General features: G+C 40.8%; 1 protein-coding gene across 1 annotated transcript in view; it reads right to left on the bottom strand.

The window, feature by feature from the left end:
- Window positions 1-16,293, bottom strand: part of LOC126259146 (pre-mRNA-splicing factor CWC22 homolog) — a 137,282-nt gene extending 120,989 nt beyond the window's left edge. Inside the window, exon 1 of the mRNA XM_049955696.1 lies at window positions 15,020-16,293. Within this exon, the coding sequence (XP_049811653.1) occupies window positions 15,020-16,024 (1,005 nt within the window). The 5' untranslated portion in view covers window positions 16,025-16,293. The remainder of the gene's footprint in view (window positions 1-15,019) is intronic.
- Window positions 16,294-20,469: the final 4,176 nt, after the last annotated feature.

Genomic DNA, 20,469 nt, shown 5'->3' on the forward strand with positions numbered 1-20,469 from the left:
AGCATTAGGTAATAAGTGACAAACAGGGAAAAGGAATACAACAGAAGACTAATGGGTAGCTATGAGTGATAAAGAGTGAAGCCAGCAGAGGCTCCAACGGGCAAAAAGACAAAGATATTGAAGACAATTGGCAAAGAAATAAACTAATAAAACATTGAAAGTAAAACAGGCATGAGGTAATACAAGAGACTGAATGATATGCAAAATGGTTAAGCAAATATGGGCAACCTATAACTACAGAACGGGCTGACAACATTGAAAATTGACCAGGACTTGAAACTGGATTTCCTGCTGGCTGCAAGTGGATCACCTTAAAACCATTTTGGGTATCCATGCATGTTTCACAACCAGACCCAAACTTCCAAATGTGGCTGTCCACACATAATTAACTTGCATTCGTACACTTACTGTAATTCCGGTACAGGGGAGACATTTAATCAAAAGTTGCTAGCCTCATAGCGGCAGAAAAATATGATACTGCAGTGCCTATGTTTGTAAGAAGTATGATGCAATGTTCCTTTGGACATGCAATTCACAGTTGTTGACTGTATTCGTAACTGCAAACATGTGTCCTATATATCATAATGACTGTAGTGACCGCAATGCCTGTTCCTTGAGACATCCTTGCATGTCCGAAGGAACATTGCATCGTACTTCTACAGCTACATCTATACTCTGCTAACCACAGTGAAGTGCATGGAAGAGGGTGGATCCCATTCTACCAATTAATCAGGTTTCTAATCATTCCATTTGTGTAAGGAGTGCAGGAGGAATGATTGTCTGAATGCCTGTGGTTGTACTGTTATTATTCTAATCTTGTTGTTGTGGTACCTACGTGTGTGGCTTTGTGTGACCTATGTGTCATAGGCGGTTGTTGCATATACCTAGAGACATCACTGGAAGACGGTTCTTGGAACTTTGTTAGTAGAATTTCTCGGGATCTTTACATCTATCTTCAAGAGCCCGCCAGTTCAGCTTCTTCAACATTCCTGTGATACTCTCCCAAGGGTCAAGCAAATCTGAGACCATTCATGAAGCCCCCATTAGTCCTATTTGGTAGAGGTACCGCAGACTAGAGCAACATTCTAGAATGGGTCATAAGAATGATTTGCACTTCCCCAGTATTTTACCAATAAACCGAAGTCTACAACTTACTTGAGCCACGATACCATCTGATTTACACACAACTAAGCCTATGTCATCATTCTATTTAACATCTCTATGAAGTGTTAGACCCACGTATTTGTAAGGGTTGGGCAATTCCAACTGTGACTCACTGGTATTATGGTCGTAGGATTTTTTAGTGCACAGTTTTACATTTCTGAACACTTAAAGCAAATTGCCAATCTTTGCACCACTTTGATATCTCATCAAGATCTGACTGAAAATTTATACAGTTTCTTTCAGACAGTGCTTCATTGTAGATAACTGCATCATCTGCAAAATGTCTGAAGTTATTACTAATATCGACCACAAGGTCATTAATATACAACGTGAACAGCAAGGTCCAAACACACTTCCTGGGGCACACCGAAAGTTACTTCTATATCTGACACTCAATCTCCATCCAAGATAACATGCTGCATCCTCCCTACCAAAAAGTCCTCAATCCAATCGCAAATTTCATGTTACCCCATATGATCGTACTTTTGACAATAAGCATAGTTATGGTACCAAGTCAAATGCTTTTCAGAAATCAAGAAATACTCCTACCTGAATGCCTTAATCCAAGCTTTCAGTGTGTCATGTCAGAAAATTGCAAATTGTTTCACATGTTTGATGTTTTAGAATCCATGCTAGTTGGCATGAAGGAGGTCATTCTGTTCAAGGTACTTCATTATGTTCAGCCCAAAATATGAACAAAGCAATGTCACTTATCGTGGGCAGTAGTTTTGTGGATCACTTCTACTGTCCTTTTGCTTTACTACCCTCAATTTCAGTTTCTGTCTGATTCACAAAGGACAGGACACCAACATCAGTGCCACTAATAGCCTTTACATAACACACAGAATTTCTTTGGGTTTTGTGAAAGACCATTTCACAATATTCTGCAATGATAGTCATTGAGGGCTTCAGGCATTGCTCTCGTAACAGCCAAATGCATTTTATGCAGCATCTCTCTATCTATAGTCATATGCATTGTTTTACACCCATTATGCAGTAGTATCTGTTTCTTTAGAACTTTTTTCCAGTGATTCTATATCATGGAGAATCCCTCCCATTATCAACTGTTCTACCGGGTATGCATCTAACCAGTGCATGATCAACTATTCTTTTACTTGAGCCATAGTTCCTCTAAATGCTCCTGCGCTGTGCTCAATTTTTCAAGTTCATCACTGAGATATGACACCACTGAGCTTTCATCTAGTTTACTGAACATATATATCTTTCTGGTTGTTTTAGTTGTTCTTTGTACTTTCATAATCATTGTTAGCCAACAGAATCACAGTCACTGGTACCAGCCTCGATGTGGAGGTCCTCAGAAAGATAAGTCTATTTGTTGTCATTAGACCCAACATACCTCCACCATCAGTGGGGTTATGAACTATCTGCACTTGGTAGTTTTCAGAGAAGGCATTTAGGATGTCTTATCATGCCCACAACTAACAAAACTTTGATTTTACAAACTGATTGTAGGATGATTATAGTCTCCACTGATGTTTACAGAATGATTGCGGAAGTTACGTACAAGCAAACTGAGGTTTTATCTAAAATTTTCAGTTACATTAGGAGGAGAGTCTGGTGACTGATAAAAGGGCCCAATTACCACTTTATGCCTGCACCTGATTCTGAGTCTTGCCCAATCAATCTCACATGTAACTTCAATTCCTATCTCGGTGGATTTGAGTTCATTGTCTATTGCAACAAATATACCACACCCCTTTCCCATATGCCTATCTTTTTGATATGCACTTAAATTTCTCCCAAAATCTCACTGCTATAAATTTCAGGTTACAACCAGCTTTCTGTATCTAGTATTATATGAGTTTCACTGCTTTTTGGGAACACTTCAAAAAGATGGACTTTGTTGAGAATGCTTCGGCAGTTAACCGCTAGGATTTTAATACTTTCACCTGTGGGAGGCATTCCTTTTGATCTTAGATTGATGCTTATGGGTTATTTACAGCTGTTATTATATGGATTAGCTGGGGAGTTGCCTAAAGTAAAAAACATTGTGTATACCTCATACAGAGTCAGCTGCTTGGGTAGCAGCCTCCGATGTATAATGCATGCCTTACCAATTTAGGGGAACCCTACAACTCTCAACCCTAAGGCGGAAGTCGAGGAAGTCACAGCCTGCCTTGTAGAAGTCTCTGGTTCAGTACCTCCACTTGACTCACAACCAATGGGTCAGATCAGTTCTAGCGACAATGCTGCAAATTGTGAGCTGGTCTTCTCACCATACTCTGCCAGTATGCTGAAATGATCCAATTACAACCTCGAAGTCCAGACCACAGGCATAATTTGTTCCGTGCACCACAAGATGCAGTTGGTTGCACATCCTTCCTTCAATGGCTGCCAAAACAGCCTCTTCAACATGTTGCATGAGGCCCCCAGGCATACACACTGAGTGCATCTGGTGTCCTTTCCTGTCCCTTGCTGCCATTTCCCTAAGGGGTACCTTCTCACAAACACAGGCACTGCAGTATCGGTTAACATGAATGGCTAGTGGAGAAAGATCAAAAGCATGCATGACTGTGGGACTGATGTACGCTGACTACAGGAAAATTAATGAAATATTTGATGGAAGAAGAAGCAGATGTATGAATATCAAAAGCTGAGATTGCAAGCCAGTCCTAAGCAAAGAAAGATGGAGGGAATACATAGGAGGGCTATACAAAGGAAACAAACTTGAAAGCAATATTCTGAAGGAGAAGAAGTAGATGAAAATGACATGGAAGATATGACACTGCGAGAAAAATTTGACAGAACACTGAAAGACCTAAGTCAAAATGTGGCACATGGAGGAATAGACAACATTCCCTCAGAATTCTTAAAATACTTGGGACAATATGGTGATGAAACCATTCCGCTTGGTATGCCAGATATATGATACACGCAAGATATCCAAAGACTTCAAGAAGAATGTTATAATTCCATTTCCAAATAAGGCAGATTCTAATGCGTGTGAATATTACCAACCCATCAGCTTAATCAGTCGCAGCTGCCAAATACTGATACAAATTATTTATAGAACAATGAAGAGACTAGTAGCTGATCTCAGGGCAGATCAGTTTGGACTACAAAGGAATGTAAGAATACATGAGGTAATACTGACTTATTTTATAAGATAAACTAAAAAAATCCAAACCTATTTTAATGCCTTAGCAGATTTTGAGATGTTTTTGACAATACTGATTGGAATGCATTCTACGAAATTCTGAAGACAGTTGAGATAAAGAATAGAAAAAGAAAGGTTATCTACAACTTGCAGAGAAATGAGATTGCTATTACAGAGTTGAAGGACACAAAAGGGAACCAATAGTTAGGAAGGAAATGATAGAATTCCCCATGTTATTCAATTTGTACACTGAGAATGAGTAAGGGAAAACCAAGAAGAAATGTGGAAAGAAGACTGAAGTTCAAGGGCAAGAAAAACTTTGAGGTTTGCCACTAAAACTGTCGCTCTGCAGCAACAGTGATAATTAAACAGAATGGTAGTGTCCTGAAAAGAGGTTACAAGATGAATAACAAAAGTAAAACAAGTATAAAGGAATGCAATCAAATTAAACTAGACAAAAGTGAGGGAATTAGATTAGGAAATGAGACACTGAAAGCAGTAGATGAAGTCTGCTATTTAGGCAGCAAAATAACTGACATGGCAGAAGCAGGGAGGATATAAAATATAAACTGGCAGCAGCAATAAAAGCATTTCTGAAAAAGATAAATTTATAACTTCTAATATAAATTAGAAATTTAGGAAATCTTTTCTACAATTTTTGACTGCAGTGCAGCCATTAAAGGAAGTGAAGTGAGAAGAGAACAGAAGCTTTTAAAGCACAAGCATACTGAAATTTAGACAGGTAGATCTGTTCAAAAGGAAAGAGGATACAAGATTTTGAAATGTGGTATTACAGAAGAATAATGAAAATTAGATGGACAGAGCTCAAAATTAATGACATGGTTCCGAATTAAACGGGAAAGAAAAGAAATTTATCGCACAACTTGACTAAAAGAAAGGATTGGTTGATAGCACACATCATGAGGCATCAAGAAACTGTCACTTTGGTAATGGAGAAAATTAATTGTACAAAGGGGCCATGGCTTGACTACAAAGTAGGTTCAAATGAATGTAGGTAGCAGTAGTTGCGCAGAGATAGATTTGTGTGGAGAGCTGAATAAAATAAATCTTTGCATTGAAGATAACATCAAAAACTACTGCCCGAGATGAACTAATTTCCATGATGAAAATTAAATTTGCGAATTGGGTCCGATTTCTTTGATGAATTTTATTTGCACATTTTGTTCCATATTTTTCTTTTACTCATATTTGTTTTCTTTTATGGCTAAAAACAACTGATTACTGTTTTTTTTCCACTTTACAGCAGTTTAGTTTTACACTGAGTTGGGCTTGGAAATACGTATGGAGACAACAACCAATGACGATATGAAGAACAGAAATTTGAATACAAATCTACTCTGAAGTCCCATGAAAGAGAATTCATTTCATGTTTCTTTACTTGTAGTGTTTGGATTATTTCTTGCCTACTGGAATATTCTGCACAGTCTTCTTTGATGTAAAAATCTTTGCTCAAGTTAAAATTAAGTTTAATTTGTTTTTGTGACTGTTGTATTACAGAAACTGTGAGTGCGTAAGTTTTATCTGCAGTAATGTTTTCTAAATATGTCATACATGTCTGCTGTTGTATAATGTGGTGTATCTCTGCAGAATCTGTTATTAAAATTTTGAAATTGACTACACAAACCTGAGTAAGAGTATTCTTCGCAGCTGAGAAAAGCATGCGCAACAGGAATGCAGCTAAACCAGAAAGTGCATTGTGACATGCTCTGGTGTTGTTCTAAAAACATTTTCATGAATACATTTAAGTCAAAATTACAGCTGTGACAGACCTGCCGATACTGGAGCAATATAGATGTGTCAACCAAAACTTGCAGTACCACACACTGGCATTGACCTGTGATGTAACTGTGCCATATTGTATGACAGTGTGGTGTATTAGAAATTGACCATGTTTGCAGAAGGGGTGATGTGAGTATGTGGTGGCACTCCAAGGTGGGACATTTATGTTTCTAAAGTGTTTGTGAGTGATTCAATGGACAGCTTGAATGCTGTTCATAGAATAATAATGGGAATGTTTGCGGCAGTTCATCAGTGACTTATTTTTATGTTTGCAGTTATGGGCAATAGATTCATTTTTCTGTTTGGAATTATTAGCACAGTGTGTTGTTTATGGTTGGAGATATAATTTTATGTTTTGTTTCTTGTTAGTTTTTTTATGTAGTGAATTTCATGAGGTGGTCACCATATGCCACATTGGAGGATGATATGGACACTATGATTAATTGCCAATATGTGAAGTGTCATGTTTGTGTAGAAGGTATGAGACTGACCATAGTTGCTGCATCTCAGACCAGGGACCATATGTGGTGCTTTCAATGATGCATATCAGACCAGGGACCATATGTGGTGCTGTCAATGGGACAACAGTTGGCGTTCTATCTGGAAGGGTTCTTGGTTTCAGAATGCTAAGGTGGCCATTTGAGAAATTGTGCTAATGACATATTGTTTTAGCTATCATTCATCAACTGAGGTTTTTGCTCATGATATGGGCATCATCAACCTACATTGTTAGATTGGTTTTCTTTTCCTAGGAATGTGTGTGTTGGGGTTGGGTTCTTTGGGGGGAAGAGACCAAACAGCGAGGTCATCGGTCTCATTGGATTAGGGAAGGAAGTCGGCCGTGCCCTTTCAAAGGAACCATCCCGGCATTTGCCTGGAGCGATTTAGGGAAATCACGGAAAACCTAAATGAGGATGGCCAGACGCGGGATTGAACCGTCGTCCTCCCGAATGCGAGTCCAGTGTGCTAACCACTGCGCCACCTCGCTCGGTCGAAGGTGTGTGTGGAATTTAATAAGTAGAAGGGTATAAGGGCACACTTGGGGATTTCAGGTGATCTAATGGGTGTAGGGAGCTGTTGTTTCAGGTGCTGGGTTTTCTGAATGGTTGTTAGGGTGGTGTGTAGATGGATAAAACAGGTTTAACTGAGGAATAAATCAAGAGTTGACTACTGTTGCATTCCATTCATTGTCTTTTTATAGAGACTGGGGTATCAGAATTGTAAGTGGAATTTAAGAATTACTGGACTGGTGCTTGTACTCATACAGTAGTAGGATTCTGGAGAGAGGGGGGCGGGTGTTAAATCCATGCCAGGGAGGGGGGAAGAGACGTTCTCCAACCTTGCAGTCTCATCCATATGAGTACTGTTGGAGGAAGAACGCACCTGATTATTTCTGTTCATTTAAGAGCGTGTTGAAGGTTATAGGGAAAATGTGTAGGCCGAAGGACGTAAGTTGAATAGGTGGGGCAAAGTGTTTCACTGAGTTCGGGTTGATTTGTAAAGATTGATTTTTGGTTTGGTTTGTTATTGGGTGGTGTTTGATTGGGGTGTGGGGAAGGCCTGGAGGTAGTGGGGGCTGAGGATTGTTGTAGGTTATTTTATTTGGAATGTTTCGCAATTTTTTTTTTTTTTTTTTTTTGTCCCCCTCCAAAGGTGTGAACAATATTATCTTTTTGCTAGTTATGCTTTTATTTGGTTAGTGTGTTTACAACAGATATTAGTAGGTTGGAGGATAGTAGTTTGGAGGGGAAGTTTGGGAGGAATGCGCGGCATTTATGGTTTTAGTGTGATTGTGTGGGGGTGGGGGTAGAATGCACACATAATTGTTTGTTTCTTGTATATCAAAATTTGTATTAATCCAATTTTCTGCGAATTTTTGGGTTGCGTTGTTAGCCTTAGGTAATTATGTTTGTTTGTCATTGGTAGGTAGCGAGGAATTTGTTTCAACTACATTGGCAAGATTAGTTTTTCGATATTAGCTCTATGAGTGAGTTTTGGTTTTTGTGGTACCGCAGTCTTCATTTTAGCTACACACCTTAGGTGAAGTGTTCAATACTGGATTCGTCAAGCTGTGTGTGGTTTTGTGGTATCATGGACTAGGTTCAAGTTATATACAGGTCAAATGATATTTCCGGCACTGATTTTGTAGCTATTTGTGTTCATGGTACTGCAGAGTCAAGCTGAGCTTAACAGATCAAGTGAAATTTCTGATACCAGTTTTTCTTCAGGTTTTCTAATAGAAGTTTAGTTGACATGTGGAATGATCGAGTCTACTGCCGGATGTTTTTGTCGCTATGGCACAATATTTCAGCCACGTAACTCGTTGCCTTCTTCAGGTGCTACCTGAGACTGCCGTATTGGAGGATATTGTCCAGTATTTATGCCCAGAGGGTGCGGTCAGCAGAGAGAGCACCCAGCGCCCTCTGGGCATAAATACTGGACAAGATCCTCCAATATGGCAGTCTCAGGTAGCACCTGAAGAAGGCAACGAGTTACGTGGCCAAAATATTGTGCCAGAGCCACACAAACATCCAGCAGTAGACCCGATCATTCCACATGTCAAGATCTCGCCGGGAAAGCCTGAAGAGTTACATCAGAAGACTCTACGGGGAGGAGATGTACCTTAATATCAAGAAGCTGGATAAGCTTTGACAGAGGAAGGGGAGGATGCTAAGTTCTCTCAGTTTCCTTCCGAGATGCCAAGAGGGGGATGTAGTTCCTGTCTTCACCTGGTTCAAGCATTTTGTCAACATCAGAACGGCGAACAGAATCAAACACCATGTCAGCCTCGCACTGGTAAGAGAAAGAGTGCGTGACATGTGCCACTGCCTAGATGTCACGTCCTGGGAGTTGTTGTATCTCCACCTTTCCATAGCAGCTACCCTGACCCGAGAAGACTGGGACCAGGTTGATGGTGCCTCCTAGTCCTTGGCTGAATGCACCATGAGGAAATCAACAGCCTGTCAACAGGCCAAGTTTGAGCACCTTAACAAGAAGGTACAACAGGATGGGGACACACGGACAGTGGTCAACCTGAGCGACAAGCAGCTCGATGAGGACACCTCAAAAGCACTCACTCAGCAAGGGCCTCAACTTTGCAGTGACTCCCAGAAGAATACCTGTTGCAGCCTTCATCAGTTTGGTTGAGCTGGTCGTCAACACGCTACCTTCCGACGTGTCTGAAGAGATCCGCAGGGAGACCTGCAGGGCACTCACCAGGACGAAGCCCCCCAAATCCAACATTTCGAGCGAGGAGAGGGTGGCACTCAGGCAGCTGTGGGAGGATGACAGCGTTGTAGTTCTGCCAGCTGATAAGGGTAACTCCACGGTCATCTTAAACAAGTTGGAGTATGATAGGAAGGTGCAACAACTTCTGGAAGACACTGCTTACAAACCACTAGATGGCGACCCCACTGACAAGGTGGACAAGAAGACCCGAAGTTGCTGAAGGAGACAGGTCTACCAGAACAGGTCATCAAGAAGCTTCATCCCAAAGCACCTGTACCACCCACTCTCTATGGACTCCCCAAAGTCCACAAGGAGGGCGTCCCTCTTCAACCTATTGTCAGTAAATTCGGCGCAGTGACATACCGCACTGCACAATACCTGAAGAAGATACTGGCACCATATTTGGGCAAATGTGCACACCACATTCGGAACTCGGAGGACTTCCTACAACGGCTAAGGCAGCTAAACACCATGGACTCTGACATCATGGTCAGTTTCGATTTGGTGTCGCTCTTCACACGAGTGCCACTCACCGATTCACTCAATATCATTGGAGAGAAGATCGATGGTGCCCTGCTCGACCTGTTCAAGCATGTACTGACCTCAACATATTTTCTTTACAGGGGTCAATTTTATGAACAAACGGAAGGAGTGGTAATGGGCAGCCCTTTATCACCAGTGGTAGCCAACCTTTTCATGGAAAGGTACGAAGAGGAGGCACTTGCATCAGCCACTTACCAACCCAAGTACTTTCTTAGGTATGTCGATGACACTTTTGTCATTTGGCCCCATGGTGGGGAGAAGCTAGATGACTTTTTGAAACATCTAAATTCACGCCACCTAAGTATAAAATTTACTATGCAGCTAGAGAAGGATGGACAGCTCCCATTCTTGGATGTCCTGGTCAGGAGGAAGGCAGATGGCACTCTGGGGCAGAGTGTGTATCATAAGCCCACCCACTCTGACTTATACCTTCAAGCCAGTAGCTGCCAACACCCGGCACAGAAGAATGGAGTCTTGAAAACATTAGTTCACAGGGCTCGGGCTCTGTCGGATACGGAAAGTCTGGCCACAGAGATAGAACATCTACAGCTGGTGTTCAGCAGAAATGGATACTCCTCCACAGACATTCAAAGGGCACTTCGTGCTACCAGCCAACCACAGGGCACAGAGAAGAGGAGCCAGAGGAGGCGAAGAAGATGGCATATCTGCCATATGCTGGACCTATTTCTGCACAGATCAGCAGAATTCTTTCAAAATATGATATAAAGAGTATCTTCTGTCCACCCTCCAAAATTGGGACAATGCTAGGAAGTGTGAAGGATGACCTGGGGCTAGGTAAACCAGGCATTTACAACATACGGTGCCAGTGTGGAAAATCATACATTGGCCAGACAACCAAGGACAGTGGACGTCAGGTGCAAAGAACACCAGACTCGGACAGGCAACCAAATCTGCCATAGCACTGTCTGGAGCTCAGTCACTCAATGGACTACAACAACACCAAAATTGTGACACAGACTGCAAGATTTTGGGACAGTGTCATATAGGAGGCCATCGAGATCGAGGTCACAGACAACCTAATAAACTGAGACCGCGGTTATCAGCTCAGTTTGGGGTGGAGTCCGGCTCTGGAGCTTATCAGGGCCCAACGAAAGGAACCAAGAAACTCCTCAAGAAGTAGTAACACCGCAGGAGCAGCACCAGGCGTGCGCGGACCGCACGCAACTCCCGACGCAGGACGGGCCTCTGACAGCCGCCACGACTGCAGATGATGGACGAGCCGAGCACAGACGACCGTCAGAGCACCAGGAAAGTGCCAACACCTCAGGAGCAGCGCCAGGCGGGCACAGATTGCGAATGGAACGCCTGACAAACGACGGGCCTCAGAGAGCTGCCACAGATGGAGACCAAGCCGGGCACGGACGTCCGAGGGAGCACCAGCCAAGATACAACACCTTACAAGCAGCGCCAGGCGGGTGCAGACCGCAAACGGAGCACCTGACGTGAGACGGGCCTCAGACAGCTGCCACAACTGTAGATGGTGGACAAGGTGGGCGCAGACGACTGTGTGAGCACCAGGGAAGGGCCAAAACCTCAGGAGCAGTACAAGGCGGGTGCGGACTGCGAACGGAACGCCCAACACAGGACAGGCCTCAGACACCTGCCACAGATGGCGACCAAGTCGGGCGCGGACCTCCAAGGGAGCACCGGGGAAGCGACAACACATTACAGGCAGCGCCAGGCGGGCGCGGATGGCAGAGAGAGCACCCAGCACCCTCTGGGTATAAATGCTGGACAAGATCCTCCAATACGGCAGTCTCAGGTAGCACCTGAAGAAGGCGAGTTACGTGGCTGAAGTATTGTGCTGGAGCGACACAAACATCTGGCAGTAGACCTGATTATTCCACATGTCAAGATCTCGGCAGGAAAGCCTGAAGAGTTACATCAGAAGTTTAGTTGATCACTGAGGATTTTGTTTAGTTGATTATTGTGTGAGTACTTGTTTCGGTATGCCTACATTCTAAGGATTGTCATATATTTAGTCTGACCCCAGCTTAAAACCCCTAAATCCCACAGTTGTCTGATTAGTTTCATGTTATTTGTAGAATTAAATATTTTTCATATTATTTTGTACCCTACAATTTGCAGAAACCACACTAAATAACCCACAGTGTTTACCACAGAACCTTCAAGCAACAAACATGAATGTCCTTCACCTCACTCTTTTCTATGAACAGTTGTATGGTAAATTATAAGTGTTCCCCTGAACAACTGTGCATGCAGCTACACATTACACAAATAGTGTATATGAAAACTTCACAGCCAGAGCAGTATGACATTACCTGAATGTAGAAAGACAATATTGAAAAGGATAGTGGCCATTCGGCACATAGTGGAGATGCTGAATCACTGATAGTCATAACAAAAAGGCTGCCAAACAAAGCTTGCGGCCTTCATCTGAAGATCTTTATAGAACACACACACACACACACACACACACAAAACTCTGCAAGCCACACTCTGGCCTTGGCAACACAGACTGGGGACGTGTGTGTGAGTTGCGATTGCGTGAGTGTGTGTGTTTATGTTGTCTGTTCTGATGAATGCCTGTTTGGCCGACAGCTTTGTCTGACAGTTTTTTTGTTGCACTGTGCGACTCAGAATCTCCGCTATATGGAGAGTAGCCAACTACCCTTTTCAATATTGTTCATCCTCGATTTTCCACTGTTTGATTATCTGAAAGTCGTTACCTATCACACAACAATCCTGATGTCCTTCTATAGTACCATTATTGTACGAAAAAATATTTATTTATTATTGGAGAGACAACATGCATAATACTTACTGAAAGACACATATAATCCAAATGAAACAAGAAATTTATCTGCATGTTCAAAAAATGGCACACTGATGCATCTCTCTCCTATTCATAAAAAACAGGACTTCTGGTCCACTTTCATTCCTTTAATTGTAAACTTATAGCTATTTGAACAGCTGTACTTACCGTCTGCACTTGCTTTCATCAGTTACCATATCACGGCTGTTACCACATTTGGGCCCACTCATGTTACCAGGGTTATTATGACTATAAAGTTAACTTATCAGACTATACACACCTTCCATACAGACCCAATCTCATTCCTTGCAATTTCCATATTTTTGGACCCCTAAAGAAAAACATTTGTGGCTGTCAATTTGCTTCAGACAAAGAGATGTACCCTTGAGTACAATCGTGGTTCCCTAGACAACCACAAATGTTTTTCCACGAAGGCATTGATGGTCTGGTCTCAAAGTGCAATACATGTATTAATAGTTATGGTGATTACTTTTTTTCCATCTGTCTTGTTTTCATTCGACTTCCCCTTCTATTTACAAAAGTGTACTGGTGTTTCATGAAACATTTTATATAGGATAAAGTACAAGAATGAATCTTTCAATATTTAACAGAGTATGCACAGTTCTTTTTTTTTTCTTTTTTTTAACTTTGAAGCAAATTAAAACAATGTCCTTGACCAGTGCATGGAACCTAGGTTTTACAATGCACTCACAGATTGTGCTGTCCAGCCAAGACTAATGATCTATTCTCTTAATGTCAATTCTGACATACCTATCTCTCCTACTTTTCAAACTTCTCTTGTATATATTGCCAGATGGGATACTACAGAGAAATGGCTAACACACAGTCTAGGAGATCTTTTCAGAAAGAATTTTTCAGTCTTCTGTGGAGCTATGCAGCCCTTTGAAGCTTCCTAGCAGATTAAAACTGTGTGTCACACTGGGATCCAAACACAGAACAGGCAATGCTTTTACCAAATGAGCTATCCTAACGCAATTCAAGATCCATACTGAATCATTTGTTTCCTTGACGGATAGCAAATAGAAAATGAGGTCAGTGACACACTTCTGATACATTACCACAAGCAGAACTGAGTGGAAACTATCAAGGCCAGACTGAATCAGCAATTAGTCATCAAATGTGTATGACGTGCAACGCATTTTGTATTTAATGGTGGACAACTCGCCAACTACATTATTACATTATTATTCGTACTTACGCAAGATCACCGACATAAAACTGGCATATCAAAACTGTGGAAAATTTATGCTTTGGTGGAAGTTACTATGGTCAGACTAATTCTGTTATTAATTGCATGCCATGTTGCTTAATCTGAGTGTGTAGTGTACTCCATCAACTGACTTTGGAACAAAGAAATAACTCTAAATACAACTATTTTTTAAATTAATTGGAAGAGGGGCATATTGAACTTGCTGATACCACCCATCTGGTTTCAGCCATGACGTCATCAAAATAGTGACCTAAACCACTCATCAGAATCTATCATGTGCCACACACATGCCATAACAAGACTTATAATTATCCTCCTAACATGTGAATCAGTTTTCAACCTGACATATCCTGAACTATGCTATACATCAGTCAGCTAGCACAAGCAAGATTTTATATTCACATTCCTCAGCATCACCAACACCCAACCAAATATCATCTTCAGGTCTGACTGCATGTTTAGTATGCAAAAGCACATCCACTATGTTTCTAGATATTATTATTATTATTTTTTTTTTTCCTAATGAAGACGTCAATTCATTGAGGGGAGAGGATAAAAAGGAACATGTTGAACTCAAAATGTTACAATGTAAGAGTGCAACAATGGTTTGGATCACATTGCATACTAGAGCTAAATAGGTGTGGTGGTGATGGTGAGTGTACTGTAGATCGTCATGCTGCTGTGGTCACTTCCAAAATGAAGTTGTAATGAAAGATTCATTCTTACAACCTGTCATGAACTGTATGAAATAGGTAAATAACTTGTTGACAATAAACATCTAAACATGGGCACACATAAGATCAAATGTTTTGCGAACATTAGCAATGTTTTATAAATGCAGGCTTACTAACACAAGAAGCACTAATGTTAAACTTAGGCCAGCTTAGTAAGCAGCCACCCAAAAAGTTAAAAATACAACTGACTATGTAACGATTCCAGGTGCACTGAATTCCACCATACTTTGATGAAAGGCTTACATGTATAGCTGTCTTTTTGTTGTGCTTGTCTGCAATTCAATGTCTCCCTATATAATGAGCACCAATCTATCCTTTTCTTCATAGTGTCAATATCTTGTTACTCAACTATTTAACATAAACTAAAAAGACATAAGTACATATTAAACTTCTTAAGAGCATACCTTGCTATTGATAACAGCAACTAAAGCAGCATAAACATGAGTAAAAGTGGGTGATGCAGCTTGGGCCTGTATAATAGACCGACACAACAATCCTCGGCCCCTAACAATATTTTCTCGAAGGAGTTCCCGAACAATTTTACCGATATTTCCTGTGTTAACTTTGTTGATGTGGCCATGAATAGACTTTTTAAGAGCCTCCCAAGCCAATCTCTGATAAGCAGCACTTGTTTTGTCTGTTATTTGGGCTTGCATCATTCTCAGTTTAGCTGGAGGGATATATGCACCTCCAGTTTTTGATGTAATCATATCGAGGGATTTTTTCTGCGGTGCTGGAGCTGCGGGTGGTTCCATCGTCACGTTTGCACTTTCGGTGGCTGTCGATTCACTAGTGGGTTTTGATCTGTTATCCAACACAGTACTACTGTCTTTCTTGGGGCTGCGATGGTCACTTCTCCTACTACTGTCTCTATAGTCAGTGTGTTTACTGCTAGCGTTTTTGTTATCTTTCCTGTCTGTGTAAGACTTGTCTGAATAGGAATCCCTATCTCTATATTCAGACCTCTTAAATCTGAAATTTTCGCCGTTATCATGGAAACTACGTGGATCTGAATAATACCTCTCATAACCGTCTTTGTCTGCCGAATAGTGTCTGTCGGAATCGCGTCTTTCACTTCGTTCATGACTACTACCATACCTGTCTCTCATAGTCCTCGAATCTTCGTAACGCCTGCTTCTACCTGAACCATTCTGCTCTGTCCTGCTGTACTGGTGGTTTTGTGTTTCATCATCAGCGAACGAAGCACTGCAATCTCTACTTCTGCTATTGCGTTCTTTATCCTTATACCTTGACCCTGAATTATTGCGGCGACTTTTGTACTGATCTTCCCTTGAATCCTCTTCACGTCTTTTCTGTTTCCTTCTTTCGCTGTCTTCTTTCCGGTAAGTTTCCGAACCCCTTCCGTCTTTGTCCGACAAACGATACGTCGCAGTTTCATTGCGGCTCATTGTTTCTGTTGCTTTCACTGACAAGCGAACTGTATAATCTGTAACACCATAACCAATGGAGGCCTACACCATACTCTTGAGATTACAAACATTCAATACTACGGTGCTCTGACATAGCATACGAAAAATTCGCATCAGAACGACGCTACTTATAACACTTCTGAACAACTTCTCGACAACAAAACAAACCGAAGCACAACACGACACTAACATCAACAACATTGCATTTGCAAGGAACTTCAGACACAGATATCTATACAACCTCCGGGAATGAACACAAATGTTATATCCAATGCGTGCAACCCTCCGACCATAGATATATCTATGGTCGTTGGTGCAACCACAGTCTAACAGTAGTGACTAATGGTGGGCAGGAAATCGCGTATCTGTTAGAAATCACAGTGACTGAAACGTCGCAGATATCACAATAATAACTTTACAGAATCTAACTGCGATTTCAGTCACAGTTAGCAGTCGCAAGTAGTATTTCATATTCAAAGACGTGAGCCATCTATTGATCGAATTTAGCACTCCTTGCTGCGATTTCAGTGACAAGTCGCAACTAAGAGTCGCAAATAGCAACTAAAAAGCGCAGTTAGCAGTGCCATCTGTTGAGCAAAGTTCATACAACGCTATTCGCTACCGAGAAACTCCGATTTCTGTGACAAATCGCAACTAAGAGTCGCAAGTAGCAACTAAAAGCTGCAGTTAACATTCTTTTCCTAGTGCCATCTGTTGAGCGACTTACGTACTTCGTTATGAGAGCCTTGTGCCTCACGAGATCGGTGTGCTGTGTGTGGATACGAAGGACTTATTTCATTAGTGGTACAAGTCCATTTTTGTTCATTTTGAGATACAGAGTCGTAAAGTTAAATGAGCGCTGAAAAATCTGCAGTTGAGATACCAGAAATATTCAAGCATATGGCTTCTTGCTAGAGATGAACCTTTATTTATGTTTGTTTGGATCATTAATTTCAGAAGCATTATAGACAGAAAAGTGGAGGTAATGGACTTGTACCACTATTGAAATAAGCCCTTCACATTATATGACGACATGCACATTCAGCATCAGTTATGGTTGGTCAAACACAGCTGTGACTCTGAAAGTATTATATTAATAAGAAGCAACATTGCCTTTTTCTCCCGAAAATATCAAGTAACGTAACAAATGTTTGATTCTGCTTCCAATATGACAGTTTTGCTTAATACTCCACATGCCTACAGGACATTGCAATGTTAACACAGAGGAACTCAGACATCTGTATAAGTGTAGTGAAATGAAAACAGTATTATTGGGTCATATGAATGCCTCACTTTTGTTCCGACACAGTTCAAGACTCGGGATAAAAGTTTTACACCTGGTGTTCTACATGGCAACTTCACACACAAGAACTTTTTGCCGACACTACTACCACCTACATAAGTAAGCTTTTCCTGTGTTACTTTCAAGTACTGCACTTAAGCTATTCCTGATTTAAATGGAAGATCTGTACTTCCCACTTTCATATCAACAGCCTCAAAATGCATATTGTAGGCTTTGGGATATATTACAGGTCAGTGTCACACCAAGATTGAGGATACGGGGAGGGGGGGGGGGGCGGCATGTCACTCTCCAACTAGTGTTTACCAGTAAATAAGTGGCGGAAAATTACGGGTATAGGACGGCTTAAACATGTGAAAAATGAGATTTTCATTATTCATTCACTGTATTTAACATTTATTATTCCTTTAAAATCGCACAACAACTTCAATAAAACACAGTTTAATCAGTCATCTGCACACTTATTTCACAATTATGTCACTTTTAAACTGCAAAATCTTCTAAGAGCTGTCTTGTATCTTCACGAGTCTCTCTCAACAGCCTTGATGTGGATAGATACGTACAGCAACCAGTAATCAGAGTCAGAACTGTGTCTGCAAAATCACAAGGATTATTAAACAATTTTTGCTGTCACTAATTACAAGTAATATAATTGACAGAGTAGATTGCTAAAATTTGCTATAATGAAAGCCACTCAATGGGGTATATTTCACATTTGCAAGAACGATCTCACTGAAGTAATTAAGTCCATCGAAACACTTAGAAACTAACCTCTCGTCTGACGAAAACGGTCTAAAGATGCAGTGGCAATTTCTCCAGATCTGTTGACAATAATATTTTGAGTTATCACTTTACTGAGTGACTAAAATGTAGTTCGCGTACCTGTGAACATAACAATATGTTAGAATTCATTTTATAAACACGAACTATTACGCTACTGTATGGCTACTTACATATTAATTACACTATTAATATTTTCACAGTTGTTTCTTCAATACAAAATTAAAGCCAACGGAACAACAAACGTAAGACATACTTACCTATGACAGGTTTGTTGAGATGCAATTTTCTGTGTGGACTTTTTTGTAGTGACCTACTGCGTCAGCAGCGCGCCAAGCGGTCAGTAAGTAAAACAGTTTGTTTGAATAAGAAACAACCAATTACTTTAATTAAATCACACGACGAATAATTTAAGGAATACCAAGCGATCGCTTTTAGATTCACATTCAATTATTTTAATGTATAATGATAGCGCTTATCCAGAACACAGAACTGTTTTATTATATATGCCTCGAAGTGAAGACATTACTATCTATGACTAATGTATGACGTCATTGGTCAAAGCCGAGGGGTTGTATGAGCACCCCCCCTCTATAGGGGGTGCTGGTTCTATCCCCTGCTAAACTAGACCCAGAAGGTACCACCACATCTGTCCTTTTTTAGGTTTTCTAAGACCTGAGAGGTAGACAACACCATATTACTAAACTGTATCGTCAGGATTCGCTTGAAAACTACATTTATAATGATAATTAATGTTTCGCCTTTGAAGCAGAAACTGGCTAGTGAAAAAAGACCCTGTTTACCTTTATGATATTGTTAAGTTTTGTTCGCTACACGCTGAAAATATCAGCTCATGAATGCAAACAATAATAAACTCGTGTGGAATGCTGTAACCACATTGTTTGACTTTCCAAATAAGCCACCTCAACTGACGATGGAGAGGAAACTGCCATAGAGGTTCAATAATCCGTCTAAAGCAGTAAAACATTCCTACGTCACAGAAGCAGCGAGTTCAACTCTCCATATTTCAGCGCCAGAATCATCATCACAGACCTGCTTTGACGACGAAGTGATAGAGTTAAGTGCAGTCATTCCTGTCTAGAAAAAGCGTTTGGAGTATCAGATCGCTAGACTTAGTGCGAAACAGTTACGGAACAAGGAAAGTGCCTATCATTTTAAGTACAGACAGCAACAGAAGCTGTATCAGAAGGATCAAGTGAAGACTATAGGAACCCTATACTTAAAAAAAGATGCCCTTGACTTATTGTTAAGCCAGATTAGCATGCCATTTGCTGGATGGAAAGACGAAATTAAGCTGTTTGCGATAAATTTATTAGATTAAAGCATTCAGGCATACAGATTCTGTCAGAATGTTTTATGTTTCCATCAGTGCGTACATTACAGAGGTATGTGGAAGGTATACAAATAAAATGTGGAGTAAGTGACAATATGTTCCATCTTTTAAAGCAGAAGGTACAGCATTTCTCCAGTACTGATAAACTAGTGCATATGTCATTGTATGTAAGTCTCTAACGGCAAATTTAACATTTGACAGCACTTGGGATTTACACTCACAGTATATTTATCCCACTATTTGGCAGTTGCTTGTCCTCCTAGAATAATATAAAGATGAAGATCGTACTTGTGACAACAGGCGACAATGACTAAAACACAGTATGCCTACAGAACGACAAATGTGGCATCGATCCCTTTTTCACGTGCTTCTTACATGTGAATCTATGTGTTTATATTCCTTTGATATCAACATGGTAATCTGCAGTTCTATCCAAACTCACAGGAGTTTCTTCACGAATGTATTGTAATGTGCCACTGGATTCATTATTTTTATCCCTACTTGTGCTTATTTAGTATCATTTTTAGAAACATCTATGTCTTCTGATATTACACTAACTCTTGGAGGCAAAAAAATAATTCAAATATTCCGTTAAACACATAGGGAAGGGATGCAAAAGAAACATTCGCTTACGACACATCTGGCGTTTCCTTTTTCACCGCTTGGAGCGCTAGTGCCGCTCCAGCTGTCAAACGGTGACAACTTTTCCAGCAGCGAGTGTCGCGACTGTTAGAATGTGATGTGTACTGAGAGATATGTACTGCACCACGAAAAAACCTGGCTGCATTGACGGTTCGAACCAGAAATTGATATTAAGTGATCATACCATTCTGAAAGTAACTGTTACCATATGTACTACGCTGGCCTACTCCCATATCGCTTGCCTATTCTAATTTCACTTGCTTTCTTTGTTATTTTTTGTTTGTTTTTATATTTGCTGCTGGAATTTACTTATTTTTATAGTTAATGATATTAAAGAGATGAATAGAG

Source organism: Schistocerca nitens, chromosome 1 (genome assembly GCF_023898315.1).
Source record: "Schistocerca nitens isolate TAMUIC-IGC-003100 chromosome 1, iqSchNite1.1, whole genome shotgun sequence".
Classification (NCBI taxonomy): domain Eukaryota; kingdom Metazoa; phylum Arthropoda; class Insecta; order Orthoptera; family Acrididae; genus Schistocerca; species Schistocerca nitens.